Genomic DNA, 14,241 nt, shown 5'->3' on the forward strand with positions numbered 1-14,241 from the left:
TTATATAACATTTAATAGAGACATTTCAACATTGAAATGTAATGTCTCCATGGGCGTCTTGGCTTAATGGTAACGTTAAAATCTCTTTAAATCTGTGTTATTTTAATTGAACTGAGTGTTAAGATAACAACCAATCATTTCCCCACTCTTTATTCAGTACATTGTCCAAAGCACACTCCATTTTCTTTACATATGCTTTGCTTGGTGGGTTGGGTACTTATTCTTAAAGAAGTGCATGTAGATCTGCTTGAGGACAGTGAAAGACCTGATAAAGGTTGTGATGAGAACTATATACACTGGCAGTCTGATGGTGAGGGAGCCCAAAGCATTGTGTTCCCTTCAAAGATTTTCCTCCCAAACCACAGACCCTGCTCCAGGATTTATGTCCACTTAAAATAATATTTTTCAAGCCCTCATATTTTCACAGGTCCTACCAGTGGGTTTATTGAGAATGTATTGAAATGCTTTAATGACAGTTATCCCTTAAGCTGAACTGAATTAAGCAGTCATTTGATTCTCTCTCTGTGTTGGAAAGCCCAAGAAATAGGGTTGATTTTTAAAGATCAATTCCACCGACATTATGTAATTGTTGACTAAATTGATTATGTTCATGCTTATTGTGTTTTTTAGACGCTTTTTGGCGCCTGTGTAATCTTGGAATTCCCTGACTGGGACATTTTTCCTATGTTGGGATCTGACTTTGGAAATCTTATCCCTTCAGGAACATTAAGATCCGTCCAGCAAGTGTGAAGACCTTTGATGAGGTTACCATGGAGAACGGCTCTAACGACAACCATGAGGTGAATTAACCCACCACTCCTATCCCTCTCTCACACACTGAATACTAAGTGACTCAAACCTCCCAGCAAACCGGGAACATTCCCAGAACATTAGCTAAGATTCCCATTAAGTTCTACTTAGGGTTTTATCTCAAATTAGCATGATAACAACCCCAAAACATTCAAAGAATGTTTTTCATTAATAAAATGTACTTTTTTGTTATGTTTTAAATTAATATCCTTCACTAAAATGTTGTGCACAACATCTGTAACAATTACCACAGAACATTCCCCAAAAGTTCTCATTAGGTTTCCAGGTAATGTAATAACACAATGTACCAGTAATGCTTTCCCAGCAAACCAAAATTGGTTCTGTGAAAGTTCCCAGAACATTCGTTAGGTTGCGGTAAATGTTCTCGTAACATAAAAACTGTCAAGTTGTGTTGATTATTATACAATGTTTGTATAAAACATTTGCCTGATGTTGCAAGAACGTTCCCAGAACACATTTTATCTGTTCTTTCAAGGTTTCCAGAATGTTTAATTAGGTTGTGGGAACAGTGTGGGTACATTACAACAGATATGTTTCCAAATCATAAAATATGCTCTGTTGTGATAATAATAATAATAATAATAATAATATGCCATTTAGCAGACGCTTTTATCCAAAGCGACTTACAGTCATGTGTGCATAAATTTTTACGTATGACATTCATACAATGTTTAAGTTAGGTTGCACAGGACATTCCCTTAATGTTGTAAGAATTAAGGTTCCCAAATTATGGGAGTTGTCTGGGATGTTGCAAGAATATACTTGTGATATTCACGAAGGTTGCATAGAACATTCCCACAATGTTGCACAATGTTCCAGAGACTATGGTGGTCTGCTTGAAACATGTTGGTATTACAGACAGTTGGTATTATTAGGGACATGTTGAAAATGTCAGTGAAGACACTTGCCAGTTGGTCAGCGCATGCTTGGAGTACACGTCCTGGTAATCCGTCTGGCCCTGCGGTCTTGTGAATGTTGACCTGCTTAAAAGTCTTACTCACATCGGCTACGGAGAGCGTGATCACATAGTCATCCGGAACAGCTGATGCTCTCATGCATGCTTCAGTGTTGCTTGCCTCGAAGCGAGCATAGAAGTGATTTAACTCGTCTTGTAGGCTTGTGTCACTGTGCAGCTTGCGGCTGTGCTTCCCTTTGTAGTCTGTAATAGTTTTCAAGCCCTTCCACATCCGACGAGCGTCAGAGGCGGTGTAGTACGATTCAATCTTAGTCCTGTTTTGACTCTTTGCCTGTTTGATGGTTCGTCGGAGGGCATAGCGGGATTTCTTATAAGCGTCCAGATTAGAGTCCCGCTCCTTGAAAGCAGCACTACCGTTTAGCTCAGTGCGGATGTTGCCTGTAATCCATGGCTTCTGGTTGGGGTATGTACGTACGGTCACTGTGGGGATGACGTCATCGATGCACTTATTGATGAAGCCAGTGACTGATGTGGTGTACTCCTCAATGCTATCGGAAGAATCCCGGAACATATTCCAGTCTGTGCTAGCAAAACAGTCCTGTAGCTTAGCATCTGCGTCATCTGACCACTTCCTTATTAACCGAGTCACTGGTGCTTCCTGCTTTCGTTTTTGCTTATAAGCAGGAAACAGGAGGATAGAGTTGTGGTCAGATTTGCCAAATGGAGGGTGAGGGAGAGCTTTGTATGCGTTTCTGTGTGTGGAGTAAAGGTGGTCTAGAGTTTGTTTTCCTCTGGTTGCACATGTGACATGCTGGTAGAAATTAGGTAGAACGGATTTAAGTTTCCCTGCAGTAAAGTCCCCGGCCACTAGGAGCGCTGCCTCTGGATGAGCGTTTTCCTGTTTACTTATGGCCTTATACAGCTCATTGAGTGCAATCTTACTGCCAGCATCGGTTTGTGGTGGTAAATAGACAGCTACGAAAAATATAGATGAAAACTCTCTTGGTAAATAGTGTGGTCTACAGCTTATCATGAGATACTCTACCTCAGGCGAGCAAAACCTCAAGACCTCCTTAGTATTAGATTTTATGCACCAGCTGTTGTTTACAAATATACACAGAACGCCACCCCTTGTCTTACCGGAGTCAGCCCTTCTATCCTGCCTATGTAGAGTATATCCGGCCAGCTGAATGTTATCCATGTCGTCGTTCAGCCACGACTCGGTGAAACATAAGATATTACAGTTTTTAATGTCCCGTTGGTAGGATAACCTTAATCTTAGGTCGTCCAATTTATTTTCAAATGATTGAACATCGGCTAATATGATTGATGGAAGAGGCAGTTTGCTCGCCGTCGGATCCTTACAAGGCACCCCGACCTATGTCCACGATATCTCTGTCTCTTTCTCATGCGAATGACGGGGATTTGGGCCTTGTAATAAACTCATAGGTACGGTACCAGTTAAAAGTTTGGACACACCTACTCATTCAAGGGTTTTTCTTTATTTTTACTATTTTCTACATTGTAGAATAATAGTGAAGACATCAAAACTATGAAATAACACATATGGAATCATGTAGTAACCAAGAAAGTGTTAAACAAATCAAAATATATTTTATATTTGAGATTCTTCAAATAGCCACCCTTTGCAAATAGACAGCTTTGCACACTCTTGGCATTCTCTCAACCAGCTTCACCTGGAATGCTTTTCCAACAGCCTTGAAGGAGTTACCACATATGCTGAGCACTTGTTGGCTGCTATTCCTTCACTCTGCGGTCTGACTCATCCCAAACCATCTCAATTTGGTTGAGGTCGGGGGAGGCCAGGTCATCTGACGCAGCACTCCATCACTCTCCTTCTTGGTAAAATAGCCCTTACACAGCCTGGAGGTGTGTTGGGTCATTGTCCTGTTGAAAAACAAAGGATAGTCCCACTAAGCCCAAACCAGATGGGATGGCGTATCGCTGCAGAATGCTGTGGTAGCCATGCTGGTTAAATTTGGACTCCAGACCAAAGGACAACTTTGCACCAGTCTAATGTCCATTGCTCGTGTTTCTTGGCCAAAGCAAGTCTCTTCTTATTATTGGTGTCCTTTAGTAGTGGTTTCTTTGCAGCAATTTTTACATGAAGGCCTGATTCACACAGTCTCCTCTGAACAGTTGATGTTGAGATGTGTCTGTTACTTGAACTCTGTGAAGCATTTATTTGGGCTGCAATTTCTGAGGCTGATAACTCAAATTAACTTATCCTCTGTAGCAGAGGTAACTCTGGGTCTTCCATTCCTGTGACGGTCCTCATGAGAGCCAGTTTCATCATAGCGCTTGATGGTTTTTGCGACTGCACTTGAAGAAACTTTCAAAGTTCTTGACATTTTCCGTATTGACTGACCTTCATGTCTTAAAGTAATGACGGACTGTCGTTTCTCTTTGCTTATTTGAGCTGTTCTTGCCATAAAATGGACTTGGTATTTTACCAAATAAGACTATCTTCTGTATACCTTTTACCTTTTCACAACACAACTGATTGGCTCAAACGCATTAAGAAGGAAAGAAATTCCACAAATTAACTTTTAACAAGGCACACCTGTTAATTGAAATGCATTCCAGGTGACTACCTCATGAACCTGGTTGAGAGAATGACACGAGTGTGCAAAGCTGTCATCAAGGCAAAGGGTGGTTATTTGAAGATTCTCAAATATAAAATATATTTTGATTTGTTTAACACTTTTTTGGTTACTACATGATTCCATATGTGTTATTTCATAGTTTTGATGTCTTCACTATTATTCTACAATGTAGAAAATAGTAAAATAATAAAGAAAAACCCTTCAATGAGTAGGTGTTCTAAAACGTTTGACCGGTAGTGTATATTTTGTGATGTTCCCACCAGACTGTTCCCACAACCTAATGAAACATTATGGGAACCTTTAAAGAACAAATGTTTTTCTACGAACGTTCTTGCAACATCAGGCGATGTTTTATACAAACATTCTATAATCATCAGCATGACTGGACAGTTTTTGCCTTATGAGAACATTTGCTGCGACCTAATGAATGTTCTGGGAATTTTCAAAGAACCAATTTTGGTTTGCTGGGCTAACATGATGATTTCTCTAAACCACACCTACAGAGCTGCCCCGTTAATAGGGTGTAAAACATCTGGCCTATAAGAATAGACATATGTGAGACCATTTTGGTGGACGCTGACACTTACTCTTTCTCTCTCTCATCCTTGTTTCTCTCTCTATCTCTCTCTCACTCTCTCTCAATCCCTCTCTTTCCCATTTCCCTCCCTCACTCTGCACGTGCAGAGGGGCCAGTCGGACAGTGGAATGGGCCTGTCGTCTGATGATATGAACACGCTGAAGCGCCTGGAGTCCTTGGCCCGACCTCTCAGCATCATGGCCCTGGCGTGAGTACACCTAATCCACATAATCCCTGTCACTGACAGCATCCAGAGACACAGGCTGAGGCAGAAGAGGCAGGGGGGCCACATGCAGAGGCACTGGAGGCAGGGAGGGGTAGAGAGGCAGGATAGAGAGTTAGGGGAGGCAGAAAGAGCCAGGGGGAAAAGGAGAGGAAGGCCGCTGGCCCTGCCCTGGAAACCCACCTGCTGGCCTGGAATGTAGACGTTGGGATTGTCACACACACTCATACACACACACACATGGCCCCTCTCACCCCCTTAACCTCAATGACTGGTTTTCCCTTTTGTCAAAAGAGACCATGCTATAGCCCCAGTGAGACAAAGGACTCGGGGGGGGGGGAGGGATATTGCCCCAAGGTGACAACCCAAACGACAGGGAACAAAAGCCCAGTGGAAGTGTGACTCGGGGCCTGGGTGGTTTAAGAGCACGCACTAAAACTTGCTTTGGCGTTCGCCAAAAGGCTGCTTGGCCTGATTGAGACGTCCTCTGACAGCTTACTTATCAAGGTTCAATGTAGAGGCAGTGTTTCATACATCAATCAACTGCCATAGTTTGAGATGACATAAGAGGTTTGTGATACAGACTCCAGAGTCAATCTAACAGATGTTATCAGAACAACACTGTCATTGCTGAGGAACAGTTGTGGACACAGATGTCTTATCGCCCTGGATGTTATCTGGTCTAGTATAACCAGACTGTGGTGTCTGAGGAAATGTCTAACATTGCCCTGCGTATTTGAGAACGAAGGCTCCAATATGCAATGACCTGAGAGCTGATGTTCAGATAGAGAAAACATTCAATTATATATGTACAGTCCACCCACTGTCCCAGATAAGCCTGTACATTGTGTGGATGATTTAGGTCTGAGAGATTGTTTATGATTTTGAACGTCGGCCAATAGCAGGGTTAATCTAGCAGGTCACACCCCTGGGCTCTCTCCTTACACTCTGGACCTCAACATGCTCAGAAAACTAGCAACGTTCAAGCTGAGTAAACAAGGGGATGCATTCGGGTTATAGAGAGTTTACTCTCATGATACAGCTAGCAACCACCTACTTTTAGAGTTACTACCACTCCTTGTCATAACCTGTCGTACCTGTAGAATAGATAGAAACCAGGGCTGAGGACAGGGTTTAGAAGGTTAGGCTTCAAAACCTCTCCCAGCTATAAATGACACATTATCCATTGTGTACTTCAAAGAGCAGAATTGGATGAAAAATAGATATATAGATGGATTCTGTCTTTTAAATGCCCAGCTCACAAACAACTCTTCACTGGACAAAAAAGATTAGGACTAATACATATTCAAATAAGCAAGAACAGCTAACAAAGGAATGTTTTTAAAAATGCAAAAATCATAAACTGACAGAAAGGGAACATGAAATAAAAAAGGCGAGGGGAGTTTGATATCATTTTTATGGGGCCGGCCAGTGTCTCTCACCATGATTAATGACACTCTTCCAAACCCCCAATGAACAGACCGCAAGGTGTTGGTTTGATTAAAAACATTCTGGATCCTCTCCCTCAGCAACCATTGTACCCTCCCTGCCCCAATCCACCCCCACACCCCCATCAACCCATGTACAGTGCTTCCCTCATCTCTGTGCCCCTATGTGAGGTACAACGCTAGGCAGAGAGAGACTAGACCACTACATTTACATTTTTACATTTTAGTCATTTAGCAGACGCTCTTATCCAGAGCGACTTACAGTTAGTGAGTGCATACATTATTTTTATTTATTTTTGTTCTACCATGGGAGAATCAGTCACCAGAGGTATGCAGAGAATGATCTATTTATTGAGGGGAGAGAACCCTCACTGGGTCGCCGCTCGATCACTCTCACCTTTGACCTTCTGGAGGTTTACAAGGGAGGGCTGTAGTAGTCCTCTAGCTCTCTCTCTCGTTCTCTCTATAGCTCTCACTATAGCTCTCTCTCTCGCTCTTTCTATCTCTCTCTGGCTCTCTCTCTATAGCTCTCTATAGCTTTCTCTCTCGCTCTCTCTGAAGCTCTCTCGCTCTCTCTCTATAGCTCTCTCTCTCTATAGCTCTCTCTCTCTATAGCTCTCACTATAGCTCTCTCTCTCTCTATCTCTCTCTCTCTCTCTATAGCTCTCTCTCTCGCTATAGCTCTATCTCTCTCTCTAGCTCTCTCTCTCTTTGTAGATGTGTGGAAATGCTTGGGATATTATTGTTGTCAGTACTCGACTCACCAATCTAAAATGTACTGATCCATTATAGAATATAATCATTGTAATACACCACCCTGTCATTTCCCCAGTCTCATAGTCAATGCAGCCAGTCAGTCATGCGATTTACCCCACTGAGAGCCGACTTTGGCCCCTGTGAGAGAAGTTCTGGAAACTCCTAGCAACCAGAAGACAATAGTAGTCAATTACTCATATTTGGAGCGGGAGAAGAAGAAGTCAACATCTGTGAGAGAGGCCAGAGAACATGATTGATGATATCCTTTATGAACAATTATCATGGACATTTATTGTTGTTATGTTTTTGTATTTTATTACGGATCCCCATTAGTTCCTGCCAAGGCAGCAGCTAAGGCAATTATATTTTACTTAGTCTGTTATTAACATGTATTCTCTCTCTCTCTCTCTCTCTCTCTCTCTCTCTCTCTCTCTCTCTCTCTCTCTCTCTCTCTCTCTCTCTCTCTCTCTCTCTCTCTCTCTCTCTCTCTCTCTCTCTCTCTCTCTCTCTCTCTCTCTCTCTCTCTCTCTCTCTCTCTCTCTCTCTCTCTCTCTCTCTCTCTCTAGGATGAAGGCGGTGAGTAGGAGTAAGGAGTCGGTGCTGACTGAAGGAGAGAAGGACAAGTACCCTCAGCCTGTCCCCTCTCTGGACTTCTCCCTGGAGCCCGGTCTGGAGTGCCACAGCCCGCCCCCTGACTACAACTATGTGGTGCGCTACTCCACCCCACCTGTGTAGCCCCACCCCATCGCCGTGGGAGACGCGCCAAAGCCTGCTACCCAATCTCCTACCCTCCGCCCCAGGGAGAATCTATCTGACTGAATGCCTCGAGGCCTCTCCTTTGTTCACCTCTGTTCTGACTCTGTCTCTGGACTTCACAGCGCACCGTAAAACGCCTGCTGCCTCCCTCCTTTTACCTTCTTCCATTTCTCCTCCTCCCCGAGGCTTAAGAGAGAGACAAGTTTGAGACGCTTTGTTACAACGTGGGAGATTGTGAGACACCTTACTGAACGTCTGCACTTAGCCTGCCTGCTTCCCATCAGCCCACTCTGCAGGAAGGAGGAAGAAGAGGCTGCCCTCTTCTGTAATGGTCTCAGCTTGACCCAGAGGTCAGCCTATGTACTGCTGGTCTTCTCCATAGCCCACTCAGATATCCACACATACAGCTAGCTATAGATAGATACCTATAGACTTATGTAGACTTATATACAGCCTCAGGTATTCCTATAATCTACTGTGAACAACACCAAGAAGCACAACCGATTCCAGACTTGTAACGAATGACAGTACTATGAAATGTATTATTGGCAGTTTATACTGTAGGATAAATGAAGAATGTGTTACCATGGGGATACAAAATGTAGAGGAGAAAGCAGATGAGAGAATTGGGGTGTTTTTATTGATAGTATTTTATTTCTGTACAAATATTTTATAGAATTGAAAACTGGAAAGTAATGTGCTATTTTATTTTATTATGTAATGATTATTGATATAAGGTTGACGAAATATTTGTGTCACAAAGTTGATATTTTCAAGCATATTCCTCAGCTTGACTTTAGCTAAAGCACCCTTTTTTTTTTTGCGCGTGTCAGACAGATTATAGGAACGGTTCGTGAATAATTGAATGTGCCCGTCTGAAAAGATTTCTCACTTGAGGACTCCAATCCCCAGTATTCCCAGTGAACATGTTTTTGTATTTGGAATATTTTTTCCCTTCAACTCAGATGGAGAGACAAATGGGTTGAGACTGTTGTCTACAGTAGATGGATATGGGTCATTGTCCCTTCGGGTCAGTCTGAGTAGTACTAGTTTAAACAGCCCATAGAATCCCAGCTCCCAACGTCTCTGAATGGGGTTAAGGCATGGAGGGTACAGGGCAGGGCAGAACACAGCGTAAGACCACACTGCTTTGGATGTAACACGACATCTCTACCGTGAAGCCATTTTAAATGAAAAGTTATGTTTGGATTCCTTCCCCTATCCCGATATGGGACTAACTCTGTGTATTATTGTTATGGCCGAGTGGAAAAAGGGAAATTGGATGATATGAGAGAGACTGGTTTATTTGTATGTGTACAAAGTTAGTTAAAAACATGAGCTTGGATTACAATTTCATCTGAAGAGTGTCTAGGAAAGCTCTAGTGAAATAAACAATGCATATTTATTTAGGTTTATATTCTACAATGTCACTTATTAATTTCACACTGAAGATTTAACCAAAGGAATAGTACCCGCTGCCACCTTGACAAGATATGTAACATTCCGGTATTTAATTCTAGATTTATATTCCATTTGCACTGCTGAATACACTATCATTACATTAGCAAAGATGAAGGAATTTACTGTTTGTAAGCAGGAATGTTTGTAATGGAAATCTTCTGTTACTGATCCATTATGTTGTGCTAAAAGTGTTACTAAAGCTTGCAGGGCAGGCTACAGGAATCCTACATGTTATCACCAGGCTGGTCACTACACTGGTGACTACTTTAGCACGTTTAGCCTAGATAATTACCTTTAAAAACAAGGCTGAAAAATTATCAGGATGAATAGTCTAAATGTTTAGTTAATTCCAAATGTTTGGTTAAATTAAAATTCCAGTCACACCAGCTAGTGTTTCCTTACACATAGGAGAGAGTGAATAGCTTGAGTGTGTAAACCACTAGATAATATGTGCCCATACAATAGGTTATTCATTAAGGTTTATTAGGAATGCTGTCTCTAAACCCTTAAATACTGCCAAATGATGTTTGTATTGTTAATGTGGACTGATTGGGTCTTGTGTCCATTGTGGAGGAAAAAAGTGTATGCACTGATTTTGTTTTCTATCAAATATAGTTTTTGTACTCTAAATGTATTTTTATTATTAACCAAGCATAAGAAGTGAATAAAGATCGATATATTTCTGCATTACTTCCAGTCCAGAGATCTGTTTTGCTAGTTGCTGAAGTTGCTTACATTGTTTTAATATATCAACCCTCAGCTTTCTTTAGGACATTCTACTCTTGTTTATCATTTGAAGTCCTGGCACCAGGTCATCAATACCATTTGAGCACCTATCATAAAGTTAGACTCAAAAAATGTGTGTAGCACAACTTGTCTCTGGCTGGGAATGTGGGGATGGGTGAGGCGTGTGTCCACCGTTGGTGTGTGTCGTCACTAGGCTACTCTCCCCTCGTCCTGCTCCTTGGCCAGCGAGACACACTTCCTGAGCAGGGCAAAATCTGCCTGTCACCGGGACAATGCTCCTCCGAGCGGGAAAGGAAGGGGCCCTTAATCATTCTGGTTATGACCATGGGACATCATCACGCAGAGGGCTCCCCCCCGACACCTGTTACTGGCACAGGGTGTGCCCACTGGGAACGCCACACAGAACAGGTTGGGCTCTCCACTGTCTCCGCTCATTCACTGTGTTTACAGATAGGTGAACGAGAATGCTTAACAAAAACACTCCTGATATACAAAAGCAACGCAGTGAATTATTGAAATCTCAAGCCAGGCAGGTCAGCTCCGATGTAAACTGATTCCGGAATATGGAGTGTAAACAAACATGAGAAGCATGTCAGGGGTTAGGGACCATAGCACAACAGGGCTTGCGTATTTACGCACACTTCTAGTAGAGATGTAGGATCTTAATTTGATCACTCTTTTGTTGCTGATGATTTTCCTGCACAGTTGGAAATGCAAACTTGTAGTGTATTTGAGTGTTAAAAAGGTTTCTAAAGTTAGTAATTTCCACTTTGAATTTTGAGACTGTATCAACCCCAACAAAAATGTCCATTAATTATAATTTACATAATAGTTCAAATGTCCTGTTACTGCGTGATTATTTTCTGCTGTAGCAAACTGGCTCAAATTAAGATCCTACATCTGTAGTTTTCCACGGTCAGACACAAGCAGGAAAACCTCCCTGGCCCTTTCTTCAGGGCTGGTCACCGGACAGACAATGCCTCTTTTGTGAGTACTAAGCAGTCATAACTTCTGAATAAGGTCAAGTAGGAATCTTCTAAGACAAATGACAGTACAAAAACTGCATTGGAAGCTAATAATGTGCAGAATATTGATCAAATATTATCATAATGTGTACTGTACAGTATGGATATAGAAGCTGTATTGCGTTAATTCAAAATATACGACAATCCAATTCCCTTAACGTATATACAGTTGAAGTCGGAAGTTTACATACACTTAGGTTGGAGTCATTAAAACTAGTTTTTCAACCACTCCACAAATTTCTTGTTAACAAACTATAGTTTTGGCAAGTCGGTTAGGACATCTACTTTGTGCATGACACAAGTAATTTTTCCAACAATTGTTTACAGACAGATTATTTCACGTATAATTCACTGTATCACAATTCCAGTGGGTCAGAAGTTTACTGTGCCTTTAAACATCTTGGAAAATTCCAGAAAATGATGTCATGGCTTTAAAAGCTTCTGATAGGCTAATTGACATAATTTGAGTCAATTGGAGGTGTACCTGTGGATGTATTTCAAGGCCTACCTTCAAACTCAGTGCCTCTGTGCTTGACATCATGGGAAAATCAAAAGAAATCAGCCAAGACCTCAGAAAAAGAATTGTAGACCTCCACAAGGCTGGTTCATCCTTGGGAGCAATTTCCAAATGCCTGAAGGTACCACGTTCATCTGTACAAACAATAGTACGCAAGTATAAACACCATGGGACCACGCAGCCGTCATACTGCTCAGGAAGGAGACGCGTTCTGTCTCCTAGAGATGAACATACTTTGGTGCGAAAAGTGCAAATCAATCCCAGAACAACAGCAAAGGACCTTGTGAAGATGCTGGAGGAAACGGGTACAAAAGTATCTATATCCACAGTAAAACGAGTCCTACAGTGGGGAAAAAAAGTATTTAGTCAGCCACCAATTGTGCAAGTTCTCCCACTTAAAAAGATGAGAGAGGCCTGTAATTTTCATCATAGGTACACGTCAACTATGACAGACAAATTGAGAAGAAAAAAATCCAGAAAATCACCTTGTAGGATTTTTTATGAATTTATTTGCAAATTATGGTGGAAAATAAGTATTTGGTCACCTACAAACAAGCAAGATTTCTGGCTCTCACAGACCTGTAACTTCTTCTTTAGGAGGCTCCTCTGTCCTCCACTCGTTACCTGTATTAATGGCACCTGTTTGAACTTGTTATCAGTATAAAAGACACCTGTCCACAACCTCAAACAGTCACACTCCAAACTCCACTATGGCCAAGACCAAAGAGCTGTCAAAGGACACCAGAAACAAAATTGTAGACCTGCACCAGGCTGGGAAGACTGAATCTGCAATAGGTAAGCAGCTTGGTTTGAAGAAATCAACTGTGGGAGCAATTATTAGGAAATGGAAGACATACAAGACCACTGATAATCTCCCTCGATCTGGGGCTCCACGCAAGATCTCACCCCGTGGGGTCAAAATGATCACAAGAACGGTGAGCAAAAATCCCAGAACCACACGGGGGGACCTAGTGAATGACCTGCAGAGAGCTGGGACCAAAGTAACAAAGCCTACCATCAGTAACACACTACGCCGCCAGGGACTCAAATCCTGCAGTGCCAGACGTGTCCCCCTGCTTAAGCCAGTACATGTCCAGGCCCATCTGAAGTTTGCTAGAGTGCATTTGGATGATCCAGAAGAGGATTGGGAGAATGTCATATGGTCAGATGAAACCAAAATAGAACTTTTTGGTAAAAACTCAACTCGTCGTGTTTGGAGGACAAAGAATGCTGAGTTGCATCCAAAGAACACCATACCTACTGTGAAGCATGGGGGTGGAAACATCATGCTTTGGGGCTGTTTTTCTGCAATGGGACCAGGACAACTGATCCGTGTAAAGGAAAGAATGAATGGGGCCATGTATCGTGAGATTTTGAGTGAAAACCTCCTTCCATCAGCAAGGGCATTGAAGATGAAACGTGGCTGGGTCTTTCAGCATGACAATGATCCCAAACACACCGCCCGGGCAACGAAGGAGTGGCTTCGTAAGAAGCATTTCAAGGTCCTGTAATGGCCTAGCCAGTCTCCAGATCTCAACCCCATAGAAAATCTTTGGAGGGAGTTGAAAGTCCGTGTTGCCCAGCGACAGCCCCAAAACATCACTGCTCTAGAGGAGATCTGCATGGAGGAATGGGCCAAAATACCAGCAACAGTGTGTGAAAACCTTGTGAAGACTTACAGAAAACGTTTGACCTGTGTCATTGCCAACAAAGGGTATATAACAAAGTATTGAGAAACTTTTGTTATTGACCAAATACTTATTTTCCACCATAATTTGCAAATAAATTCATTAAAAATCCTACGTGATTTTCTGGATTTTTTTTTCTCATTTTGTCTGTCATAGTTGACGTGTACCTATGATGAAAATTACAGGCCTCTCTCATCTTTTTAAGTGGGACAACTTGCACAATTGGTGGCTGACTAAATACTTTTTTCCCCCACTGTATATCGACATAACCTGAAAGGTCGCTCAGCAAGGAAGAAGCCACTGCTTCAAAACCGCCATAAAAAAGCCAGACTACGGTTTGCAACTGCACATGGGGACAAAGATCGTACTTTTTGGAGAAATGTCCTCTGGTCTGATGAAACAAAAATAGAACTGTTTGGCCATAATGACCATTGTTATGTTTGGAGGAAAAAAGGGGTGGCTTGCAAGCCGAAGAACACCATCCCAACCGTGAAGCACGGGGGTGGCAGCATCATACTGTGGGGGTGCTTTGCTGCGGGAGGGACTGGTGCACTTCACAAAACAGATGGCATCATGAGGAAGGAAAATTATGTGGATATATTGAAACAACATCTTAAGACATCAGTCAGGAAGTTAAAGCTTGGTCGCAAATGGGTCTTCCAAATGGAC

The 14,241-nt window shown here is 42.2% G+C and overlaps 1 protein-coding gene across 1 annotated transcript in view; it reads left to right on the plus strand.

The window, feature by feature from the left end:
* Nucleotides 1–10,285, plus strand: part of LOC311105218 (vascular endothelial growth factor receptor kdr-like) — an 83,642-nt gene extending 73,357 nt beyond the window's left edge. The window contains exons 28-30 of the mRNA XM_084147287.1: nt 722–800; nt 5,059–5,159; nt 7,945–10,285. Of these exons, the coding sequence (XP_084003413.1) occupies nt 722–800; nt 5,059–5,159; nt 7,945–8,113 (349 nt within the window). The 3' untranslated portion in view covers nt 8,114–10,285. The remainder of the gene's footprint in view (nt 1–721; nt 801–5,058; nt 5,160–7,944) is intronic.
* Nucleotides 10,286–14,241: the final 3,956 nt, after the last annotated feature.

Source organism: Coregonus lavaretus (genome assembly GCF_964263955.1).
Source record: "Coregonus lavaretus genome assembly, chromosome: 29".
Classification (NCBI taxonomy): domain Eukaryota; kingdom Metazoa; phylum Chordata; class Actinopteri; order Salmoniformes; family Salmonidae; genus Coregonus; species Coregonus lavaretus.